The sequence below is a fragment of the Hypanus sabinus genome, chromosome 1, assembly GCF_030144855.1.
Source record: "Hypanus sabinus isolate sHypSab1 chromosome 1, sHypSab1.hap1, whole genome shotgun sequence".
NCBI lineage: Eukaryota > Metazoa > Chordata > Chondrichthyes > Myliobatiformes > Dasyatidae > Hypanus > Hypanus sabinus.
In genome coordinates, this window is record NC_082706.1 from 167,031,644 (window position 1) to 167,054,295 (window position 22,652).

At 38.2% G+C, this 22,652-nt stretch overlaps 1 protein-coding gene across 2 annotated transcripts in view; it reads right to left on the reverse strand.

Annotated features, from left to right (window-relative positions):
- LOC132399901 (peroxidasin homolog) overlaps positions 1-22,652 on the reverse strand; it is a 479,222-nt gene that overhangs the window by 161,330 nt on the left and 295,240 nt on the right. For both annotated transcript variants that reach the window (XM_059980804.1, XM_059980814.1), the window contains exons 9-10: positions 8,384-8,553; positions 2,879-3,151 (exon numbers count right to left, since the gene is read on the reverse strand). In XM_059980804.1, coding sequence (XP_059836787.1) covers positions 2,879-3,151; positions 8,384-8,553 — 443 coding nt within the window. The remainder of the gene's footprint in view (positions 1-2,878; positions 3,152-8,383; positions 8,554-22,652) is intronic.

Sequence of the window (22,652 nt, forward strand, 5' to 3'; positions counted from 1 at the left end):
TTTGATGAAGACAATTTTAAACTTATAAATCCCAACCCATAGCTGTTTAAGTTGCAATAACTATTAAGGATAAGTTTTGGGCTCGCAGCTAATTTCTGCTAATTTCTGCTATGTCCTATCTTGCAATAATTTGCAACGCTAAAGAATTTAATTAACAGATCAGAGTTTAATTTATGCCCAGAGGCAGAACTCACTGGGAGGAAAAGATAGAGGCAGGATATAGTCTGTGTAAAGGAATGCAACCACTTAGCTTCATATGGGAGAAATATACTTTATGTCTGAATATCCTCTTTGAAAAATTGTCAGCCAATACAAATGCATCAGTAATGACATTAAAATCAAGGGAAGACAAATCTAAATGTGTGTTTAATTAATGGATCAGGCTGTGGGGTATGTAAATATGTAACATAAATATATGATATATAGTCCCCTGTACAGTGTAATTGATGACAGTGGAGTAAACAAGATGCATGTGTTTTAGCAGCTTTCCACATCTCTTAATGATTGATTATATTACTGGCAGCACATGTCATTTGAAAAAGAATCCACACGTAATTTATAAATTGATGATTAGGATGTAAGGAGCATATATGTGAAGAAAAAATGGTGGTCTTTATGTCAAGGATGTAGATTTATCTGCAAGCTGAAAGCACTAGTGATCATGGTGGCAGTTTGGGGTGATGACAGTGCTGTTGAGGAGAGAACAGCTAATCCTGAATGTCAGTAACTTACATTGATAGAACATCTGAACATTGTAGACATTTTCAAATTGCTTCATATGAGCATGATCAACAAAATTTAATATACAAGGAGAAAATATTGTATATTTCTAGAAAGGTAGGTTTATTAAAAGTACATTTGAAAGGATTCTGAAACTCAAAAGTAATATTACTTTCATTGAACAGACAATATTATTGACCAAAGCAAACAAATTCTAATTCTCTGGTAGTTTCACTCTCCAAATAAAGTTTGAGCAACAGTTTTATTTTATTTGCCAGCTGGAAGCAAAATATGTCAAATGCTAAACTGAAAGAATGAACCCCCCTTCAAACTTATGTAGCATGAGATGATTTATACAGAACAGACATGACAAAGCAGGATGCCCAATATTTGGATGTAGGAGATAAAATCCAAATGTCACACTATGAGAGTGCCAGGAATGATGAAAAAACCTTTGGCTGTGCACCACTACAAGCAGCCTACCTCACAATTTCCTGTACAAGCTTCTCTGCCATCTGCTATTGCTTTTCCTCTTGGCTGCTGTGTTTCAAACTTTGGTAGTTTCTATAATGGTTAATCTCCCATTGATGCAACAAAACTGCCACCTCATTTAGCCTTAATCCACCCGTAAGGAAGATGGCTTCTAACCTCTCAGACTGCTGAAGCACAAAGTAATGAAACAAGTATAAGAAAATACTAATAAATCAGTAAGCCAATTATATATAACAAAAAACACCTTCTTTGCCTTAAGAAACATGTGAGATAAATCTAGTTTGCGGTTTTAATTTCAGCACTCTAGCTATGGAATATAAACAACTAACTTTTAATATATTCATTTAGAGTGACTTCTTAATGAGTCTCCTTTTAACTGAAACAATTATGTTCTTAGTAGATGTTGCCATCATGTTCACATTAAATGAAGTCACGTGCTTAAATAGTCTAATGCATCTCAAATATTTATCGATATTTTCACAGACTATCCCAGTCCTAGAGGTCATGAATTTCATACACAATTTATTCAAGATAAAGCAATTAACCAATTATAATTCAGGAAAGCATGTACCAAATTTAAATGATAATATTGTGAACATGATTTCTTGGACTATTAACAGACAAGTACTCACACTCACCTTTTAAATAATGAAACTGCATATCTTATAGCACACCGATTAATTAATTTTCAAGCATATATTTATATGAGTTAATTTAAAAATTCCAAAACAAACTCATTCTCTCTAAATCAGTTTTAATTAATCATATTGATTGTAATTAACCAGGAAAATTATGAGGCCCTTGAGTGGTGTTTTTGTGGGGCAGTGAACTGACTGCAGTTTTGCTTTTATGTGGATTAAGAAGCAGATTGGAATGGGAATAGAAGATATAAAGAATGATGTACAGTTCTGGTAATACACTACAGGAAGGATGTTATTGCACTGAAGAAGCTGTAGAAGAAATTCACTACTGTGTTGCCTCCATTGGAATATTATAGTCGTAAGGGGAGATTGGAAAGGCTAAGTTTGTTTTCCTTAGAGCAAAGGAATCTAAAGGATGATGTGACAGGCAGACATAAGACCATATGATATAGGAGTAGAAATAGGCCATTCAGCCCATTGAGTCAGTTCCACTATAAATATTTATGGGCGGATAAATAGAGTTGATTATAAAAATCATACTTACTATCGTGGGCAAGTCACGTAGAAGAGCGCAGATGGTGATAGCTAAGGGGTTTAGTTAAACTCTTAATGGAGCATGGTTCACAAAGAGGGTGTTTAAAGTCTGAAATGCATTTCCTGAGGAAATAGAGGAGGCAATTATTTTCAAAATATTTAAGAAGCATTTAGACAAGTACTTGAATTGTAAAGACATAAAAGGCTTGGGACCTAATACAGATAAATGGGATTTGTGTATTACATGCATTGTACATCATGAACAAAATGGGTCAATGGGCCCCTTATTGTGTTGAACCACTCAATAATTTTGACTCTGTAACCTTTTCTGCCCTTTTTCCTTCTAATCTGTGACTGTGCACATTTGGAAAATCCAGCTTAGTAAGTGTAACTCTGTATATTCAATAAATTCAAATTAAGAAAACACAACACACACAAATTGGGAAAATAAAATCCAGAATATTCACACATCAACAGCAAAAAACACTTACCCTGTACAATGATGAATGCTGAGGATTGGATGGAATCTTGGTTATTACTGGCATGACAGATGAACTGGCCATGGTCCTGGAGAGTGACGTTCTGAATAAACAAACCGCCCGAGGAAGTGATGTTGTACCTGGAGTGTGTGGGCAGCAGCTCTCCATTCCCCTTAGTCCACGTAACTCGGGGTTGAGGATGGCCAGTGGCACTGCACTCCAGAGTGATACTTGATCCAATGAGAACCTCGGTATTTTGTGGCTGAATCACAAAACTTGGTTTGGCTGGATCGGAAATTTAAGCCACATTAAGACATTCATTTAAATTTATTCCTATTTATAGTCTTTGTTTCTTAATCACAAAACCAAGTAGACAAAGAGTGCTTTTGTGGAGCTATTGCTTGATCACTTGAGAGGAGTTTTAAGAAAATTAGGGTATATGGGGTTGGTTACAAAAGTATCACTGAGGTGGCAGCTCAGCCATGATTTTGTACATACTATTTATTATAAATTACACATTGCACATTTAAACAGAGATATAATGTAAAGATTTTTACTCCTCATGTATATGAAGGATGTAAGCAATAAAGTCAATTCAATTTTGTTGATTTTAATAATATTACTTCAATGGAATGCCGACTGAAGTAGTGATTACCCAATTACCTTCAAGCACTTGTTTTAACCATTTTTTTTGATAGAGACAATGAACAAAATTCATAGAACATAGAATATAGAAATCTATAGCACTTTGCAGGCCCTTGTAACCTATTCTAGAAACTGCCTAGAATTTCCCTACCGCACAGCTGTCTATTTTTCTAAGCTTAAATTCATTCTAAAATTCAAAATGAAATCAGGCAGTTGGGAATATGATAAGTCATGATTGTATCAGTAGGGTAGCAGAAGGGACATTGTGAATACAGTAGCTGTAAATTCAATAAGGTGGTGTAATATTTTGAAGAACTAGGTATTAGTATTATCTCAAAAATCAATGGATATCGGTTTGCTTACTTAATTGACAGTGATAAGTTTTAGAATTGTTTCCTTGTCTATGAAGGTTACTAGGTGCACAGCTGTGATGTTGGTTGAATTCAGTGGAAGGTAAGCATACAATAGAGAGCATGTCTAGAAGGTCAGGGTAGTGTAGTCCAGTGAAGCTTAGATGTTTATGGATGCTGCTGATGTGATGCCTATCATTCTAATGCTTTTAATGAGAAAAGATTGGGAAAACAACAATACAGTGCTCCATTTGCCATCAGAAATCAGTGGTGCATATTTCTTCCTACTACCTATCAAAACTGTGGCAAAACAGTTGTGATGATGTGGAAACGTCACTTGAAGTGATCTTGCCATGGAAGTAGATTGCATAAAAAATCTGTGCCTCTTGTGCAGCTTTGTAATTAATGTGGATTTTCTGACCAGAAGTAATGGGAGCTATGATTCTTATTCATTTGGCATCATGATCAGGACAGACATCATGTACTGAAGGGCTGTTCCTTTGCTGGACTGCTCTGCCGTCTTTACAAAGCATCGTGTTTCAGTCATATTAAAAATTAGTTCTTCCAGAGTGCAGCCAAATTTGGAGTGTGTCCCCAGATAAACCTTTGCTTTAGTATATGTTTTAAGGTGCAAAATGATGAAAATCCTTCCCTATTTGCAAACAATGAATTCTAGGTAGAACAACAATCAAACGTACAGCTCTTGGGGACTTTTAACTCTAACGTGTATACTCCATCTGTGTCCTAATCACTGTTTCATAAAGGTTCAAAATAAACTTTGTTCTTGTACACCGGGAACCCCCCCCCTCCCCGTTCCTTCACACCATTTAGAAATACACAGCTTAGTTTATATTGTTCCCAACTGTTCTTTCTGCAGATGTGCATTTCTTCACACTTCTCTGTATAAAATTTCATCTGCCAATTTTTTATTTACTCATGTGCTTTAGGGATGATTATCAATATCAACTATAAGTATGTCATGCAAAAAAGTATAAAAATACTTATAAAGTTAAGCCATCCTGCTTAGTCTTTACCAATAGCAAATAAACTAATGTAAGTGTTTTAGACTGATTTCTCTTTAATGTTTTTTTCTAAGATGTAATGTGCCATCAGCTTCATCAATCTTTTTATAAATTACGTAAAGAGGTATTTTGTTATGAAAATACCCTTATTTTCAAAAATGACCTTATTGTTTATCCTTCAATGAAAATAGATGAAGCAGATCTATAAAGAAATGAGGACTGAAATGATGATAAAACTTCCTATGTGTGTATGATTCTTAAATTCTCCCCCTTCTCTCTAAGCAAACATTGCATCAGTCACATTAAAGTTAAAACAATATACAAAAGGCATGCATTTTATATGACATGCTCAAAATCACAAGCGGAATGGCATCTTAGTCAATCTGAAAGCAAACTACATGCATGACTTGACTCAGAGAGCTGTCATGGAAAACATTTATCAAACCTTATGTTAGTATAGTTTCTTATTTTTGTACTTGAATTTGAATAACAAGTACTGGCATGTCAGCAGCTTTACTATAAATGACCTCAGTATTTCAGCTGTGAATCTTTTGGTACCATTCTTGCCACTAAAACAGAAGACTGAGTTTAGGTTCCTCACTCTAAACACCTAGACAATAAAAAAAATCAGGCTGTTGTTCCAGAGATGTACAGTTGGATAGTTTTTGGATATGAAGTGAAACCAAGATGCTATCTGCTCTCAAGTGGACATATTAAATTCTTGGCAATGTTTTGCAGCAGAATGGATCCCTGGCAACACCACAAAAACAAACAGATCATGTTGTTGTCTGGAGAAGTTTGCTGTGTGTAAACTGGTAGTTGCATTTCTTTATTTCAACAGTGCATCCTGTGCTCCACTGATTAATGAAGACTGCAGATGCTGAAATCAAACAACTTGCTGGAGAAACCCAGCAGGTTGACAGCATCCAAGGAAGGAAACTAATAGTTGTTTCAATCTCAAACTCGGCATCAGCACTGAGGCTGGAGAGATGAAATGGCCAGTATAAAAAGGAGAAGAGAGGGCAAAAAAGGATTCTGAGCCAATTATTGACCTGGGGGAGAATGAGAAATGACAGGCAGGTAGGTGAGGTGAGTGGGGTGTAGTTGGAGGACTGGGGCAGATAAATGATTGCCAGAGGCAGAAAAAGTGAGAAAAAGCATTTGGAGCAAGGTTGGTGAGTAGAGTGTGCAACTAAAAGAGAGCTGACTGGGGGCAGGGTGGGGGAAGATAAGCTGGAACACAAAATGCTACCAGAGCTGGATTCAGATAAGGAAGTGAGAATGGAAGATTTGTGGAAGAGGTGAACGACACTTAGAACCAGATGGGTGTGGGCTGGGGAAACCTGTGTATGAAGTGGCTGCATGTAACCAGGAGGGGAAAGGCAACAAACATGAGTGAACAATTCGTGAAATAGGTTGCGGGAAAGGGGACAACAATAGGCGGACTACATGTTCGGAAGGGGAGACGGTGAAGACGGGGTGAGGGAAGGGTGGGAGCAGGAAAAACGTCATTTGAAAATTCAGCATTTATAACATTGGGTTGTAAACAGCCCAGCCCAGTTTGAACTAGCATAGGAGTTCTCTGAAATGGTCACTGACTTTGTGCTTGGACTCATCAATGTAGAGGAGAACAATGATGATCCCAGGCTCCATGGGGTTAGGTTGAGGAGATTCAGCATGGAATAGATGGGCCAAAGGGCTTGTTTCTGTGCTGTATTTTCTGTGACTCTATAACTCCATTCGCAAATCATTTCAGCTTCCTTTCCCATCGTCACACTGACATGCCCATCCTCGGGCATCTCTATAGTCAGAAAGTAAATGAACAGAGTAGCTTCTCCAGAGCATATTGGAGAAGCAACATTGTATATTCCACTGGGGTAGTTCATTACCCAAAAGCAGGAGTAATGAATTTTCCAATTTTAGGGAACCTCCCCTTTTCCCCTCTCCCTCTCCTTACCTCCTTTCTCATGCTCCATTCCTCCTCTTACCCACTCTTCCATCAACCTGCCTGTAGCCATCTTCATCTACTTTCCTCTCCTGGCTGCATTCAGCCACTTCACACACAGGTTTCCCCATCTATCCCCCATCTTGATCCAAGTGCTGTCCACCTTTCCCTCAATGGACTCCATTCTCACCTCCTTTACTTATACGATTCCAACTCTGATAGCTTTTGGTTCTCCCGCTTATCTCACTTCATCTGCTCTGTCCCATCATCACACTTCTTTACCCGCATATTGTTCCATCTGTTGTTTTTTCCCCTCTTTTCCTCTCTCCATTCACCTGCCAGAGTCTTCCAGCTCCTTCACAGTACACCTTCCCCGCAGGGCACTACCTGCCTGTCATCTCACACCCTTCCCCAATCCACCAATCACCTCGGGATCCTTTCTTACCACTCCCTTCTCCCTTCTCTTCCTAATGCTGGCCATTTCGCCACACTACTCTCAATCCTGATGCACGGTTTCTGATTTGAAACGCTGACAATTTCTTTCCTCCCACAGATGCTGCTCAATACACTGAGCTCTTCCCGCACATTGTTTGCTGCTCGCTTAGTTATACAATGTTTTGGGACACCGTGAATGACAGATGGAAGATACTTTTAAACGAAAGGTTTTTTTAAATTATTAAAATGCGGGCATTATTACTGAAGTTACGTCTTCTGCTATTATTTTATTTCCTGTGAGAGAAATCGTCAAGTCTTAAGAGTGCAATCTGAAATGTGAGCTATGTAAAAGCCTACAGGTAAAATTCACTTCAGTTATAAAAAGTACCAGGTTTTAGGATACTCTGGAGTTGAGCTTACCAAAGATGCCAAATATCTAATCGTACCACAACATAATCCTCTCGGGTAACTGCAGTCATTGGTGCTAACATGAACAAATTTTGCCACAAAATTCCATTAGGACCCCTTAATTGCCTGCATATATATTCAATGGCAATCCAAGGAATTCACAAAAAAGTGAAATTCACTTAAGGCATTTCTCTGTTATGCCAGATGACCGGGGACCACCATGGAAATTTATCAACCATTCTTCCCTGCTCCCCCTCACAAGTGTCTCATGTTTTTCTAAAGGCAGAAGAAATTAATTTGCTGTGATGAGACCTTAAGAGGATTATAATTTATATGTTTTCACAGGCAACAGGAGAATTCATAAGGAACAGATCCAAATCACATCTCACATTGATTAAACTGATGTTTTTCTAAAAAAAATATAAATTAAGAGGTCCTGCCTCAATGGACTGTGGGGAGACAACCCACCCACAAACCATCAGGAAATAATGTTTTGAACATAGACTTTAACACTTTTATTTAATGCTTTTATTACAAAACCAGTACAAGGACACTGGACCTTAAAACTAAACTATAGTTTAATCTCAAAACAACGCATAAAATAAATTAGTGTCCCACAAGCTGCAGTTGCTATGGGAATGGAAATAAAAGGTGGAAAGTACTGAGCAATTACAAATGGAAAAAAAACATTCTAATGAGGATAATTTCTTACTTGGAGTGCCAAAGTATCGGAGTAAAACACCTTGGGTTGTAGCTTCTCCCACTGCATTTTTGGCCATGCACTGGTATGTCCCTTGGTCAGATTCCTGTGTGTTCTGGATCATTAAAGTACCATCATCTAGTAAGTTCAGCCGAATGTCATTCTTCATGTGTAATTCATTGCTACAATAAAGTAGAGATGTAAACAGTCAACACGGTCACAGTAAGTGAAGAAAGAACAGTCCTTGAGATCTAGACTGCTTAATACACTGATGCCATACATAGAAATATTACTGGGAGTCTGTCTTGGCAGATCCCCAGTGTGATATCAGTGAAGATAGTGCAGAAAGGCAACCACAGAAACCAGGATCAAAACACAGCCCAAAATCAAAATTCAACATCAACTTGGAATCCTATCTCTTTATCCGTCTACAGAACTGTCTGACTTGTTGAGCACGTAGAGTATTTTTACTTTTTATTGTATTATAATATGGGGTTGGGTTTCAACAAACTGTGACCAAGCAAAGACTAGATTACTGTTTGCAATTTAATTGTGTGTGTGTTGTTGTGGTGTTGTCTCTCAAGTATTAGAGGATAAGGAAGTGAAAGAGCAAGCTCCAGCAGTAGGGGAAGGGAGGGTAGGGGTGGAATTCTTAAATCAGCTGGGATGGAGTCATGCTGGGATTGTAGAAACCAGAAAGGGAGACTAGACTCAAAGATGTACATGTAGTTCTGAGGATTCCTTGAAAATACTACTGAATGTAAAAGTGGTAATTAAGGAAACTTAATGGAATTTAAAGGCAACAATTTTTATGTTAGAAGTGGTTGCTATAAAGATTCTGTCTGCATTGTGAAGTTATACAACACACATTCAGAGGATATTTATGTATTCGGCAAGACGATTTGAGACCTTGTGTTGTTAAACAAAATGCCTATGCTATTGTTACATTGTTGTGCATACACTCTGAAGATCAGCAAGGATCACAGTGGAGTACGTATAAAGAACAGAATGTCATCGGTTAAAGGTGTAAGACTCCACTTATTTTTGTGAAGACAGTAGTGAGATGTAGGTATTTTATCAATACATGCAATGAACAGCAATGATAAACCTAATCCAGTAACTTGTTTCAGAAAGTTTTGAATGCAATAGTGTCATTTAGCACGATGCTATTGCAGCTTGGGGCATTAGAGTTCAAATTTCAATCCCGGCCTTCTCTGTAAGGAGTTTGTATGTCCTTCCCACAGTCTACTCTGGTTTCCTCCCACAGTCCAAGATGTACCAGTTAGAAGGTTAAGTAGTCACTGTAACTAGCAAATCAGACAGTTAAATCTGGGGTTGTCAGTGGTTGCTGGGTGTCATGACTCAAGGGGCCCAAAGGGCCTATTCAATGCTGTATTAAAGAACAATCTGTTTATTTGCTAGATTTGCTTTTTTCTGGTACTTTCATATTTGTGAACATTGTTTCCTGTTATGCTAATGGAATGGTCTTTGAAAATATTATTACACTTTTCCAACAATGCACTAAGGTATGACTTATGGGGCACAAGGCTGAAAACACACCTGCAGTTTAGTTTGATTTGCTCAGCACGTCTTTCCCCACAAACACTGATTTGTTTTCATATGATATAACAATAGTAGCTATATTCATCGTCATTGTGTCTCAATATACACTCCATTTACCCAAGTATACGTAAAGCCACATTAGAGTAGGTGTTCAGTGTGAAAGTGTGAGCTCTGGTTGAACTTACTATAGTAATTGTTTTACTCATTATCATAGGGGGAAAAATATATTCTTTCAAATGCTGGGTGTGGGAGATACCAGATACGATGAAAGGGGACCTTGTCTGAGGGAGACTTGAAGCTAGGCAGTGGTTTGGGGAATAGGATGCACCACTGGGCTCATTCTGCTCTTCAAGGTTCTGCCATTCTTCTTCCTGAATGAGGTTGATAAGGAAATGCTTTTCCCACTCATGATATTCATAGAATTGAAACATATAATCCCACTGAAGAAGTGTATTGTCTGACATTCAATTCTGAAACTCTAATCAGTAGATCGACACAGCAAGATCATAAACATAGAAAGCTGTGATGCCAGTTGAATCAGATAATCATTTTGGCTTCTTCTGCAGGATGTTTGCCTCATCCACTGTTACAGTGTTAGGGATTATCAATGCAAATGCCAAAGAATCAGTACATTTGTTTATGTCACAGAAAACAAAGAGTAGGTTTGTTGGGGTATACACCTATTCAACTCAGAGACAGTGCCTTCATGGTGCTTTCCTGTGCCAGGCACGTTGGCCTGCATTTGGCCTATTTCTCTCTAAAGCTTTCCTATCTAAGAAGCTGTCCAAATGTCTTTTAAATGTTATAATTAAACCCACCTCTACAACTTATTCATTCTAAATACCAGCCATCTCTGTGTGAAAAAATCTGCCTTTATAGTCCTCTCTAACCTTAAACCTTTATTTCTATTTCTAGCTGCCCTGCTCTGGGAAAAAAGGACCACATTATCATGATTTTATAAACCTCTATAAACTCACTCCACAGCCTTCTTCACACTGGGGAAAACAGTCCCATCTTTTCCAGTCTCTTCTCATATCTTGAGCCCTCCAGTCCTGGCAACATTTACCTTTGTACTTTCAGCCATTTTGTATATCATATTTGCAAAACTATGGTTTAAATTTCATATTCTGCAATCACATTTTTCATAGTCATAGTATCATAATGCAGTCAGTACTGAATACACCATGCATGCATTTGCACTTATCCTGCACAAATCCCAATTTATTTCCCCACATTCCTGTGAATTGCCCTCATTTACAGTGGCCATTTAATCTATCAACCTGCATATCTCTGAGATGGGTCATTTAGAGTGGCCACTTAACCTATCAAACTGCATATATCTCAGATATGAACGTTACAGCTCTATAAAACTTTGATTAACCCAAATTTGCAGAAACATATTCTATCTTGATCACCACACTGTAGGAAGGATGTGGACACTATTGAGAAGATGTAGAAGAGGTTTGTGAGGATTGAAGTGTATTAGGTACAAGAAAAGGATGGATAATCCTGGGTTATTTTCTCTGGAGTATCAGGTTTAGTTTCCAAAACTAAACATTTAAATAGACTAAATATTCTTTTCTCTGTGGGACGTGAGTTGTTTACACAGAATAGATGATGCAAAGAGCTAACCAGAGAAATTCGATTCTGTAAATTAAATGCATATGCTGTGGCCATGAAAAAATCCTATGAGGTAAAATAAAAGCAGCATGTCAAATGGAGACACCCCACCTGGCCATTTCATAATCAAATAATATACTGTCTGCACAGAAGGAAATTAATCCACTTAGGTGGTCCTGCTCCCCACAGTTTCACATATGGATTGTCTTCTGAAGTTTCTATAGGAAACAGTTATGTTGCATATAATTTAATGTACAGAACATTTATATGTCTGTCCAGTTGATTTTTAAAAGTTGATGGGCTTTACTTCAGCATCCATACACAAAACCAGGAACTGTAGTTTAAATGCATGGATTCAGAGGACATGGTCACAATCTTGAGAGAATTTGCAGCAAACAAATATAATTCTGCACATAACAATATGACCCTTGTGGAGGCCCCATGTGCCACCTAGGCATTAATGATTCAGACGACGACAACGTAACAATATACAGTATTCTTTGAGTGAAAATGGAAAGATTATATGGGTGCAGTAAGGCTGTCTTGTTATTCACTATTACACAGGAATTAGAATTTTCAATTATTAAATATCACTGCAAGTATTTTCTAGCACCCTGGCATATTTGGTGTAATGAAAGCGTTCCATGTGGAAAAATGAGGCCCATCAAGGCAGACCGAAAATCTGAGCAATGATAAGAAGCATTCTAAAAGTCTGATTTTGAATAAGCTCATGTACTTGCCTCAAGCAGTGTATCAAAAGCACAGATCTTTTGCTTAAAAGATGGCAGATCCGTTCAGAACCATTGACTTCTATCTATATAAATGTGTGGAAAATGTAGAATTCCCAAGCTTCCTCTCGACTGAATGCTGTACTTTGGACACTGTGCTCTACTATTAGATTCCCCACAAAAACCATGGAAGAATGCAAGCATCTGCTGGCTTTCCAGACTGGAAAATGTGCCGACAGATTGTGCCAGATTAGATGCCACAGGATCGTGGCCTCATTCATCCTAATGGAGAAAATACAGTAACAGGGAGGAAGATCATTTTCTCATGATTGTTTTAATTAAGATTATTTTAAAACATCCAAAAGTTTTTCATTGTTTTCCAGTGATTTTAGTTTCAATTTTAATTTTCAAAAAATCTGATATTTTAAAATTGTAATTTATGGATTGTCAGAGATACTCACAAAGATTTATGCTCTTTTACAGCTGGTAACCCATATGAGCGAAGTTAACATGCTCTCAAAATATTTCTGGGGACGGGCCATCATATCTTTACTGAGGGAGGTGCAGCACAACATATGACTTGCTTGCCATCTGGGAATCAGGTTGAAGGCACAAGCATAAAGGGAGTGTGACTAGGAGCTTCAGTGAAACACCAGTCAATAGAAGATACAAAGTATACTGCAGATGCTCTGGTCAAATCAACACATAACTTCCAGTAATTCCCTCCCTCTCCCTTCCCCCATCCCACTTTCACTCTGTCTCCTCTTCTAGCTGTCTATCACCTCTTTCATGATTCTGCCTTCTCCTACTACCCATAGTGCTTTCCCCTTACATTCCTTCTTCACCTCTCCTGCCTATCCTCCCCATGCTTCCCCTCCCCCACCCCTTGATCTTTCCTCTGATTGCTTTTCCACCCTCCTCCCCCACCTTCTTTATGGGGCCCCTGCCCCCTCCTTCTTCAGTCCTGACAAAGGGTCTCGGCCCAAAACGTCAACATCGCTTCTCCCTATAGATGCTGCCTAGCCTGCTGTGTTCTACCAGCATTTTGTGTGCGTTGTTGTTTAAATTTCCAGCATCTGCAGATTTCCTCGTATTTTTAGAGATACCTTGTGTGATTTTCTATTTTGTGTCATTGAAGCAAGAACTTTAAACCATTCTAATAATTTTTTGCCAAATTGTTTGATATTTTCTCAGGTGCAATATCAGTGGTTATAACAGGTGGATGAGGCCATAAGAAAAGCACCTTGAATTTTGTGTTTCATAACCTGTAATAAATACTCTAAAAAGCATTAGCAATAATGCATTTGTACCTAATGTTTTAGTGTGCAGTTTTAAATGCACAACAATGGAAATCAATACCATTAAACTGATCCTGTACAAGTCATCAGAATTAGACCAGGCATGACAAAAGGCTTACTTGCCCAGGAAAAGAGATACCAATACGATTGATTACTAAAAGTGTACTGATCAAATCTCCTGAAATCCTAAGATTAAAGAAAGGATTTCCAAAACAGTGTCATTAAGAAGAAATGACTAGATTCTGGAGGAATCTAGTAAGTTGGAAAGAAAATATTTAACTTTTCTTAAAGTACTTGTAGAAAAGTAGATCAAGTTGCCTCTGTTCAACTCTTTGCAAAGGAATAAAAAAAAACAGAAGATGCTCTGTGCAAGAACCTTACTAAAGGCAATGACATGGTGTTGAAAAATGAAGAAAACACCAGATCAACCATTTCAAAACTTAAGGAAGTGAAAACCCAAGAAGACTGTGGAATGTTCTCACATGTTGCCTTGGACTTTCAATAAATATTTGCCTAGACTTGGCACACAATCCATTCACTTTGAATGATTTTAAATTGCCTCTGATTAGTGACAATATTTTAAAACAGTTCGAAAGTATATAATTAAAGAAAACTTAAATTGTTTAAGACATTACGGAAGCAAGAAGTGCCGAGATAGCTTTAGCATGTCAGAAGTGAACTAGATACATTAACTTTAACATAAAAATACACAACTGTAAACTTCTCATCCAATATTACTGACACATTCACTTGAGTGGGACCAAGCAACATTTGGCGTCCATCCATGACATATGTAGAACCAAAGGTGCTGGATATTCTGTACATCTGATCCCTAGTTTAAGGACTTCTGTAGTCCAGCGCCGGACGCACAGAATCATTGAAACATAGAAGCACGCAGCACAGAAACAAGCCCTTTGGCCTGCTTCATCCATGCCAATGTTGATGCCTTTTCTACACTAATTCCATTTGCCCCATGTATGGTTTTATACCTTTATATGGTATATATATGGTTTTATAATTCCATGTATGGTTTTATACCTTTCCTATCTAGCTATCTATTTATATGCTGCAATTGTATCTCAGGAGTGCCATGGTATAGCTGTTAGTGTGACACTATTACAGCTTGGGAGACTTGGAGGTTGGAGTTCAACCCTGGCATCCTCTGGAAGGAGCTTGTACGTCCTTCCTGTGGAATGATTGGGCTTATTCTGGGTACTCTGGGCCCCTCTCACAGTCCAAACACATACAGGGCATTGTAAATTATCCCGTGACTAGGCTAGGGTTAATATCAGCAGCTGCTGAGCAGTAGGCTCTAAAGGGCCGTAAGGGCTGTATCTCTAAAATATAAAACAAGGGTAAAAGGGATAATCCTATAAATTATAGAACAGTGATTGTTAAATCAGTGGTGAGCAAAGTTATGGAGAGGATTTTTAGAAAAATGACATACAACCATTTGGAGAAGCATAATCTGATTAGGGACTGTCAGCATGGCTTTGTTAGGGGCAGTTCATGCTTCACAAACCTGAATGACTTTCTCAGGGAAGTAACAAAACAAATTGATGATGGTAGAGCGGTGGATGTGGAATATATGGATTTTTAGTAAGGTGTTCAAAAAGTTCCCCATGGTAAGCCCTTTCAGAAAGTAAGGAGGCTTGGGATCCAAGGAAACATGGCTGTGTCGATTCAGATTTGTCTTGCCCTCAGAAAACAGACGGTAGCAGTAGATGGAGTGTCATGCAGGGATTTGTTCTGAAACTCCAGCTCTTTGTGGTTTTTATGAATCACTTGGATGAGAAAGTGGTAGGAGTCAAAAGCTGCAATAGTTAATTTGGTTATATGGCTAAAGATTTGATAGAACAGGGGAGTATGGAATATATCTGGTTAACTGCTAATATACAGTAATTTAACTATGTCACCAACAGCTTATCAGCAAGCCAGAACCAGCCCGTAGAAGATGAAAGATAAAGATTAGATTTATTTGTAACATGCACCTTGAAACATAGTGAAACGTGTCATTTGCATCAAAACAAATTATCAAGGATTGTGCTGGTCTGCCCGCAAGTTTTTCCACACTTCTGGCACCAGCATAGATGTCAAGAACTTGCTAACCCTAATCGTATATCTTTGGAATGTGAAAAGGAACTGGAAGACCCAGAGGAAACCAATACGGTAATTAGGAGAATGTACAGAATCTTTGTGGACAGCAGTGAGAATGAAACCCCGATCTTACTGCAGGCAGCTGCAAAGCATTGCTCTGACAACTACCCTAACGTGTTACCCTCTTTGTCAGGGGATGGCAACCAGTGTGATAGGGCTAAGAATGGAACAGTTAGTATAAAAGTTGATGGTGTGTGCAATGAGACTGTGAGGAAGGTTAGACAGATGATGGGGCAAAATTGTAGTCAGTGGGATGTGTTGAAATTGAAAAGGGTGATGAATACAGAACTGAAGGTATATGGAATAAGGTAAGTGATCTTGTGGTGTAGTCAGAGATTGACTGGAATAACATTGTGGGCATTACTGAGTTGTCGATGAAAGAAGATCATAGTAACATCCAAGGATACACCTTGTATCAAAAGGACAGACAGGTAGGCAGAGGGGGTGTGGTGGTTCTGTTGACAAAAAAATAAGATTAGATCTTAAGGAATAGGATTGGAAGATATAGAATCCTTATGGGTACAATCATCCAAGGGTAAAAATACCCCGATGGCAGTTATATACAGGCCCCCAAACAGCAGCTGGATGTGGGATTCAAATTTCAACAAGAATTTAAAAAGGCATGTAGTAAGGGCAAAGTTACAATAGTCATGGGGGATTTCAATATGCAAGCAGATTGTGAAAATCAAGTTGTTGCTGGATCACAAAAAAGGGAGTTTCTAAAACACCTTCAAGAAGGCTTATCAAACCAGCTTGTGGTTGAGCCCACAAGGGGAAAGGTAATTCTGGATTGAGTGTTGTGTAATGAACTGGATTTGATTACGGAGCTTAAGGTAAAGAAATACTTGGGAGACAGGTATTTTAATATGATAAAACTCCCACTGCAGTTTGAGATGGAGAATATAAAGTCAGATGTAAAAGTATTATAATGAAGTAAAGGGAATTGCAGAGGCATGAGAGAGGTGCTGGACAAAGTTGATTGGAAAGGGACACTAGTAGGGATGATGGCAGAAAAGAAATTGCTGGAGTTTTTAGGGGCAATTCAGAAGATGCAAGATTGATATATCCCAAAGATGAAGAATTATTCTACGGCGAGGATGGTAAGGAGAGAAAAGATGAAATATGAAGGTAAGCTAGCCAAAGATATCAATGAAGAAAGCAACAGTTCTTTACGGATATATAAAGAATAAAAGAGAGGCGACAGTGGATATTGGACCACTGGAAAATGAAGCTGGAGAGGTAGTTATGGGGGACAAAGAAACAGCAGATGAACTTAGTAATTATTTTGAGTCAAAGTCTTCAGTATGAAAGACATTAGCATTATGCCAGAAATTGAAGAGTGTCGGGAAGCAGAAGGAGAATAGTTGCTATTATTAAGAAGGAAGCGCTTGGGAAGCTGAAAGGTCTGAAGGTAAGTAAATCAAAAATCAGACTTGCAACGGGACTTAAGAGTCCTTCATGCAGGATTCTTTGAAGGTAAGCTTTCAGGTTGAGTTGGTGCTAAGGAAAGCCAATGCAATGTTAGCATTCATTTTGAGAAGACTAGAATATAAGAACAGAAATATGACATGTGGAGTATTGTGATCAGTTTGGGGCCCTTATCTCAGAAAAGATATGCTGGCATCGTAGAGGGCCCAGAAGAGATTAATGAGAAGGTTTCTGGGAATCAAAGTGTTTGATGGCTCTGGGCCTATACTCATTGTAGTTTATCAGAATGAGGGGAAAATCTTATTGAAGCCTTATCAATTATATTGAAATGCCCTGATAGTGTGGATGTGGATAGGATGTTTCCTATAATAGGTGAGTCTAGGACCAGAGGGCACAGCTTCAGAATAGAGGGATGTCCATTTAGAACAGAGATAAGAAGTGATTTGTTTAGCTAGAGGGTGGTTAATCTATGGAATTCATTGCCAGGGACAACTGTGGAGGCCAAGTTATTAAGTATATAGTGAAAACAGATTGATAGTTTCTTGATTAGTAAGGGCATCAAAGGTTATGGAGAGAAGGCAGGAGAATGGGGTTGAGATGGACATTAAATCAGGCATGATGAAATGGCAGCAGAGGCTTGATGGGTTGAATGGCCTAATTCTGCTCCTATGTCTTATAGTCGAATGGTCTATTACTTTATTTATGTTATTTTGTTTGACTAAACATGCTGTTAGATATATTTATGGCTGTGCTCCAACACCTTTAGAGAGATATATAGGCACATAAGCTATTTCTGATATGCTTTTTCTGTATAGAGACTGGAGCTCTTTTTTCCCTCCAGTCCTGAGGAAGGGTCTTGACCCAAAACATCGACTATAATTTTTTCCATAGATGCTGCCTGGCCTGCTGAGTTCCTCCAGCATTTTGTGTATGTTGCTTGGATTTCTAGCATCTGCAGATTTTCTCTTATTTCTGATATACTTTGTCTTTCTATCATTGTCTTGATTCCCTACAGTCTTTCTGTGCAACGTCAGTGTAAAGGAACAGCATCCATATCCTGGGCACTAGTTTCTCCCCTACTAAAGCTGAAATTTATCAAGTGCATGCCACTAAATGATGGGTTGAGCTGACTAATGGATTCCAGTATTATACACACAGCTCTGCACAACATCAGCTGACGATTACTTACTCAGGCTGGAATTGGTTAGCATTAATATCCCATTGGTGATGTTGTTGAGACACATGAGTTTTAACAATACTGCAAACTTCAGCAAAAGAGAGTGTGGTTAGTTTGTAGGGCATAGGAGGTAAAGACAGTGAGTAATGTCCGTATATTTAAGGCACAGGTTGATAAGATTCTTGATTGGACAGGGCATGATGAAATGACAGAGCGACTCGATGGGCCTAATGGCCTAATTCTGCTCCTATATTTTATGGTCTTATAGTCTTAATGTTTTACAGGGGCCTTCAAAACACAATCCACCAAATTCATCCAGCAACTACACACAGGTTCTTACTTTTCAATCAATAACCATCAGTGAGTAATCCACAGATATTACTCATCCCTCACTTATCAGCATAAGACCAGATGCAGATTATTGAGTGAGTTTGAGCTGTCCTTGGCGAAATATGAAAGATAAATAAATAGAGTTATTGCCAGGATATTGTCTGGATTAGATGGCATGTGCTATAACCAGAGGTTGGACAAACCTAGGTTGTTTTCCATGGAGCAGAAGAGGCTGAGGGGCAGTCTGACAGTGGCTTATATGATTGTAAAAGGCATAGATAGAATAAACACACAATATCTTTTTCCCAGGATTGAAAAACCTAAAACCAAAAGGTATGCATTTAAGGTGAGAGGGGGTACATTTCAAAGGAGATGTGAGAAGCAAGCTTATTACACAGAAAGAGGTAGGTGCATGGTATGCACTGCCTGGGGTGGTGGTGGTGGCAGAAATGTTGGCGATATTTAGATAGGCACACGAATGTGAAGGAAATGGAAGGATATGGACATTGTGTAGGCAGAAGAGATTAGTTTAGTTATCCATTTAATTAGTTTGTCTTAACTATGGGCTAAAGGCCTGTTCCTGTGCTGTACTGTTCTATGCTTTATGTTCTTCCTGAATTATTTTGCAGACAGTTTAGGCATCTCATTCGGTTGCTCAAGAGCCTCTGGAGTGGTTAAGATGGAACCTCGAGCTGAAATACAGATGCAGATACATTGATGAAAAGATATCACTTTGTTAATTGGGTTTCCACCAATTATAGGAATATTTATACAGATTAATATTGAGCAGCAGAGTACCACTTGAACTTTGTTTTCGGCTGGAAATTATTTTGGTCCTCCATGATTGATATAATATAGTCTGAAGCCGATTAATGGCCCTGAGCATTCCAAAGATTATTTGAAGGTGCATTGTTTTCTATTAATTTCTGGCAATCAAAAATTTTGGAAAGAACTGTTGAAACAACTGGGTAGGTTTTATTGGGATATCTTTCAAATTCTGCACACCCAAACAACAATTAATTATGATCTCATTATAATTATGCACCATCATTTACCTGCGTTGCATTTTTTTTGGTAGTTTTTACACTTTATTCTAGCTCAAAGCACTGTGTAATGAATTGATTTGTATGAACAATATGCAAGACAAGTTTTTCACTGTATCTCAGTGCATGTGACAATGGTTTCTGTGCATTTTCCCTTAATATAATGGATGGTGGATTATTCCACTTCAAAATTACCAGATGAAAGGGAGTAGAGATGGGAAAGTGTCTTAGAAATTATCATCCTTACAGGTAGATAAGATTAGCTTTATTTGTCATGTGTACATCAGAACATGGAAAGACATAGTGAAATGCATCATTTGCCTCAAATCAAATCAGAAAACCGCCTGCAAGTGTTGCCACACTTCTGGTGAAAATGTAGCATAGCAGACCCACAACTCCTACCCCTATTTTGTACACATTTAGAATGTGGGAAGAAACCCGAGGAAACCCATGTAGATCCCTCTTGGTCAATCAGAGCAATCAGACCAATCAGAGCAGCACCAGTGATTGTGGGAGAGGAGTGAAGAGTGCGTGGGATTACTTCCCATTACAAGTACAAGACATCACTTAACTTCTCTTCACCTGGAAGTCTGTCTGAATCTGTGCAGTCCCTGACCCATTCTGAAGCCTGTTGTGCCTCAGCAACACAGCAATGGAATTGGGTAAGAAGATTCACAAAGTATGCTCTTCAGAAACCCTGTCTCATAAGTGCTTGAATGCTAGACCAGTGTCTCCAGGCAAGTTCAAATTAAAGCTGTTTGCAATTTGAAACAAACTTGCAAGCTGTGAACAGAGGATCTCTTATCACAGAACATCTATTTCATCTCTGTTTTCATCCTTACATCAAAATAACACCATTTATTAGTACCACATATTAAAATCTAAGAGAACTGGACTCTCAAGAGCCTTTTATTCTATTAGCCTTGGGCAATAAGTGTTTATGCTAAGGACTAAATTATTAAACAAACAATTCATTTGCAAATGCCTTCATGCCTACTTGGCATTTGTGCCTAAGTATTGGTGATGCACATGAAATCCTGTAACAACTTGCCTTCATAGAAGTCAGATAATATTACCAAAAAAAAAAGAAAATCAAACACTGAAACTTTAAGTCAAAAGTTTGGATGAAGAGATGAGTTCTGATGAAATTTTAACATGTTGGAAGGGGAGTATTAAGACTTAATAAGACACTTCTGCAAAGTATCAACCAGGTTCTAAGGTCTTTTCTCTCAATGATAAGATGAGAGGAAGATTCACTATAGCCTAAATCCCAGGTAAAAAAGTCAATAGGAAGAGATATACATCCAAGTATAGGAGACAGCAAAAAAAAAGATATAAAGTAACTATAATGACAAACATTTCAGATTTGTGATGTTAAAGGACTGGGAATCAATGAATACCAAGAATGTATTGATGTGAATTGTCCCAGCTTTGAAAGTTCACTGAAAGGCATATTGATTTGATATTCAATGCCTCTGGAAATAATACCATTTTAGATTTTATTGAAGAAAATCTGTTATTTGTGTACCCGGATATGATTACATGGATTATGGTTTGCCTTCGAAGCAGCTACCATTTGGTTCACTGAGCAGAATTAACAAATTAAGGATACAATTTTTTTTAATGAATGATCTTAATGCAGAAATTAATACGGTTCCTTAAAAGCAGTATAGGACATGTCTTCTACAATAAAAATCCATGTATTATCAATAATATTGTTCTGAATATTTCAAGTTATTACACTCTATACATTCTTCTGAAGATGTTTCCTTGAAGAACAACATAAATGGAAGAGTTCTGGATCATAAACACTTTAGGGTAACAAACACAGATGTCTTACTGATGAGGAGAAAGTAGCAGGTCTTGTCTGGGCAAGTTGCTGATTTAGCATTGATTAGACAGGGGTACATGCAGTAATACTATATGCCTTCAACATGGACTCTAACTGCAGGTGTTGAGTGTGAGACTGACACACAGCAACACGTTACAGAATAGATCAAGAACTGAGAGGGAGGTTGCATAGATTGTCAGATGTGACAATGGAGGTTCTGGTACTTGTAATTTTCAAAGTCCTCAACTCTTCCAATTGTCCAGTGTAGAGCTGTACTTGGGCTACATTCAGGTTTTGAAGAGCCAGGTAATATTTTTAACATGAAATGTTCAACTAATGATCATCTCTGAGGGAAAAAATAAGTCTTCCCTCATTGATATTCAAGAGCAGGTCCATTCCCATATCCCTTGTCATCAACATTTATCAGGTCTCATTAATGGGCAATTCAGGAAATTTAACTTGACCAGTTTTCAATTCCATTGCTCTCACCAACTCAATTTCCTTCATCTTACACAGTCTTGCAGGACTGAGAATGATCTGCTGACTCCCTGATGCGGTATGCTCTGAGGTAACAAATGAAGCCAATGAAGGAACTGTAAACTCTTGCACAGATGCTGCAGGAGGCACCAGATGGGGCAGTTAGGTAGGTTGTATGTGACTTCTACTGTTATTTTTCACAGGGTTTCTGTGTGTTCCCTCATGCGTGGTGTTAATACCATGCAAATGTTTCTTCACCACTTTGACCAGTCATGGGTCATTGAGTCCCAATACTCAGTAGCTTCTGAGTCTATTGGGTTTATACAGCAGTGTAGTTGATACCAACCATTTAGCAGGATAATTGCACACAGAGCTCAAAACTAGAGTAGCTGAGATCTTCTGCTTAATAGTCCAGGCACCTAACACCAGATTTCTAGTTTCTATACTCCCAAAATATTGCAGTATCATTCTCTTTTATTTCAGTCCATACATCCTTTACTGCTTTATCCCTAAGTTTACTGCCACTTTGCATATGATAATCAGAAATGGCCATTAAATGGAATAGGTGTGGAAGTCATCTATTCCAGGTATATAAGATTTCTATGGAAGTCATCTGGGGACTAAGGCTG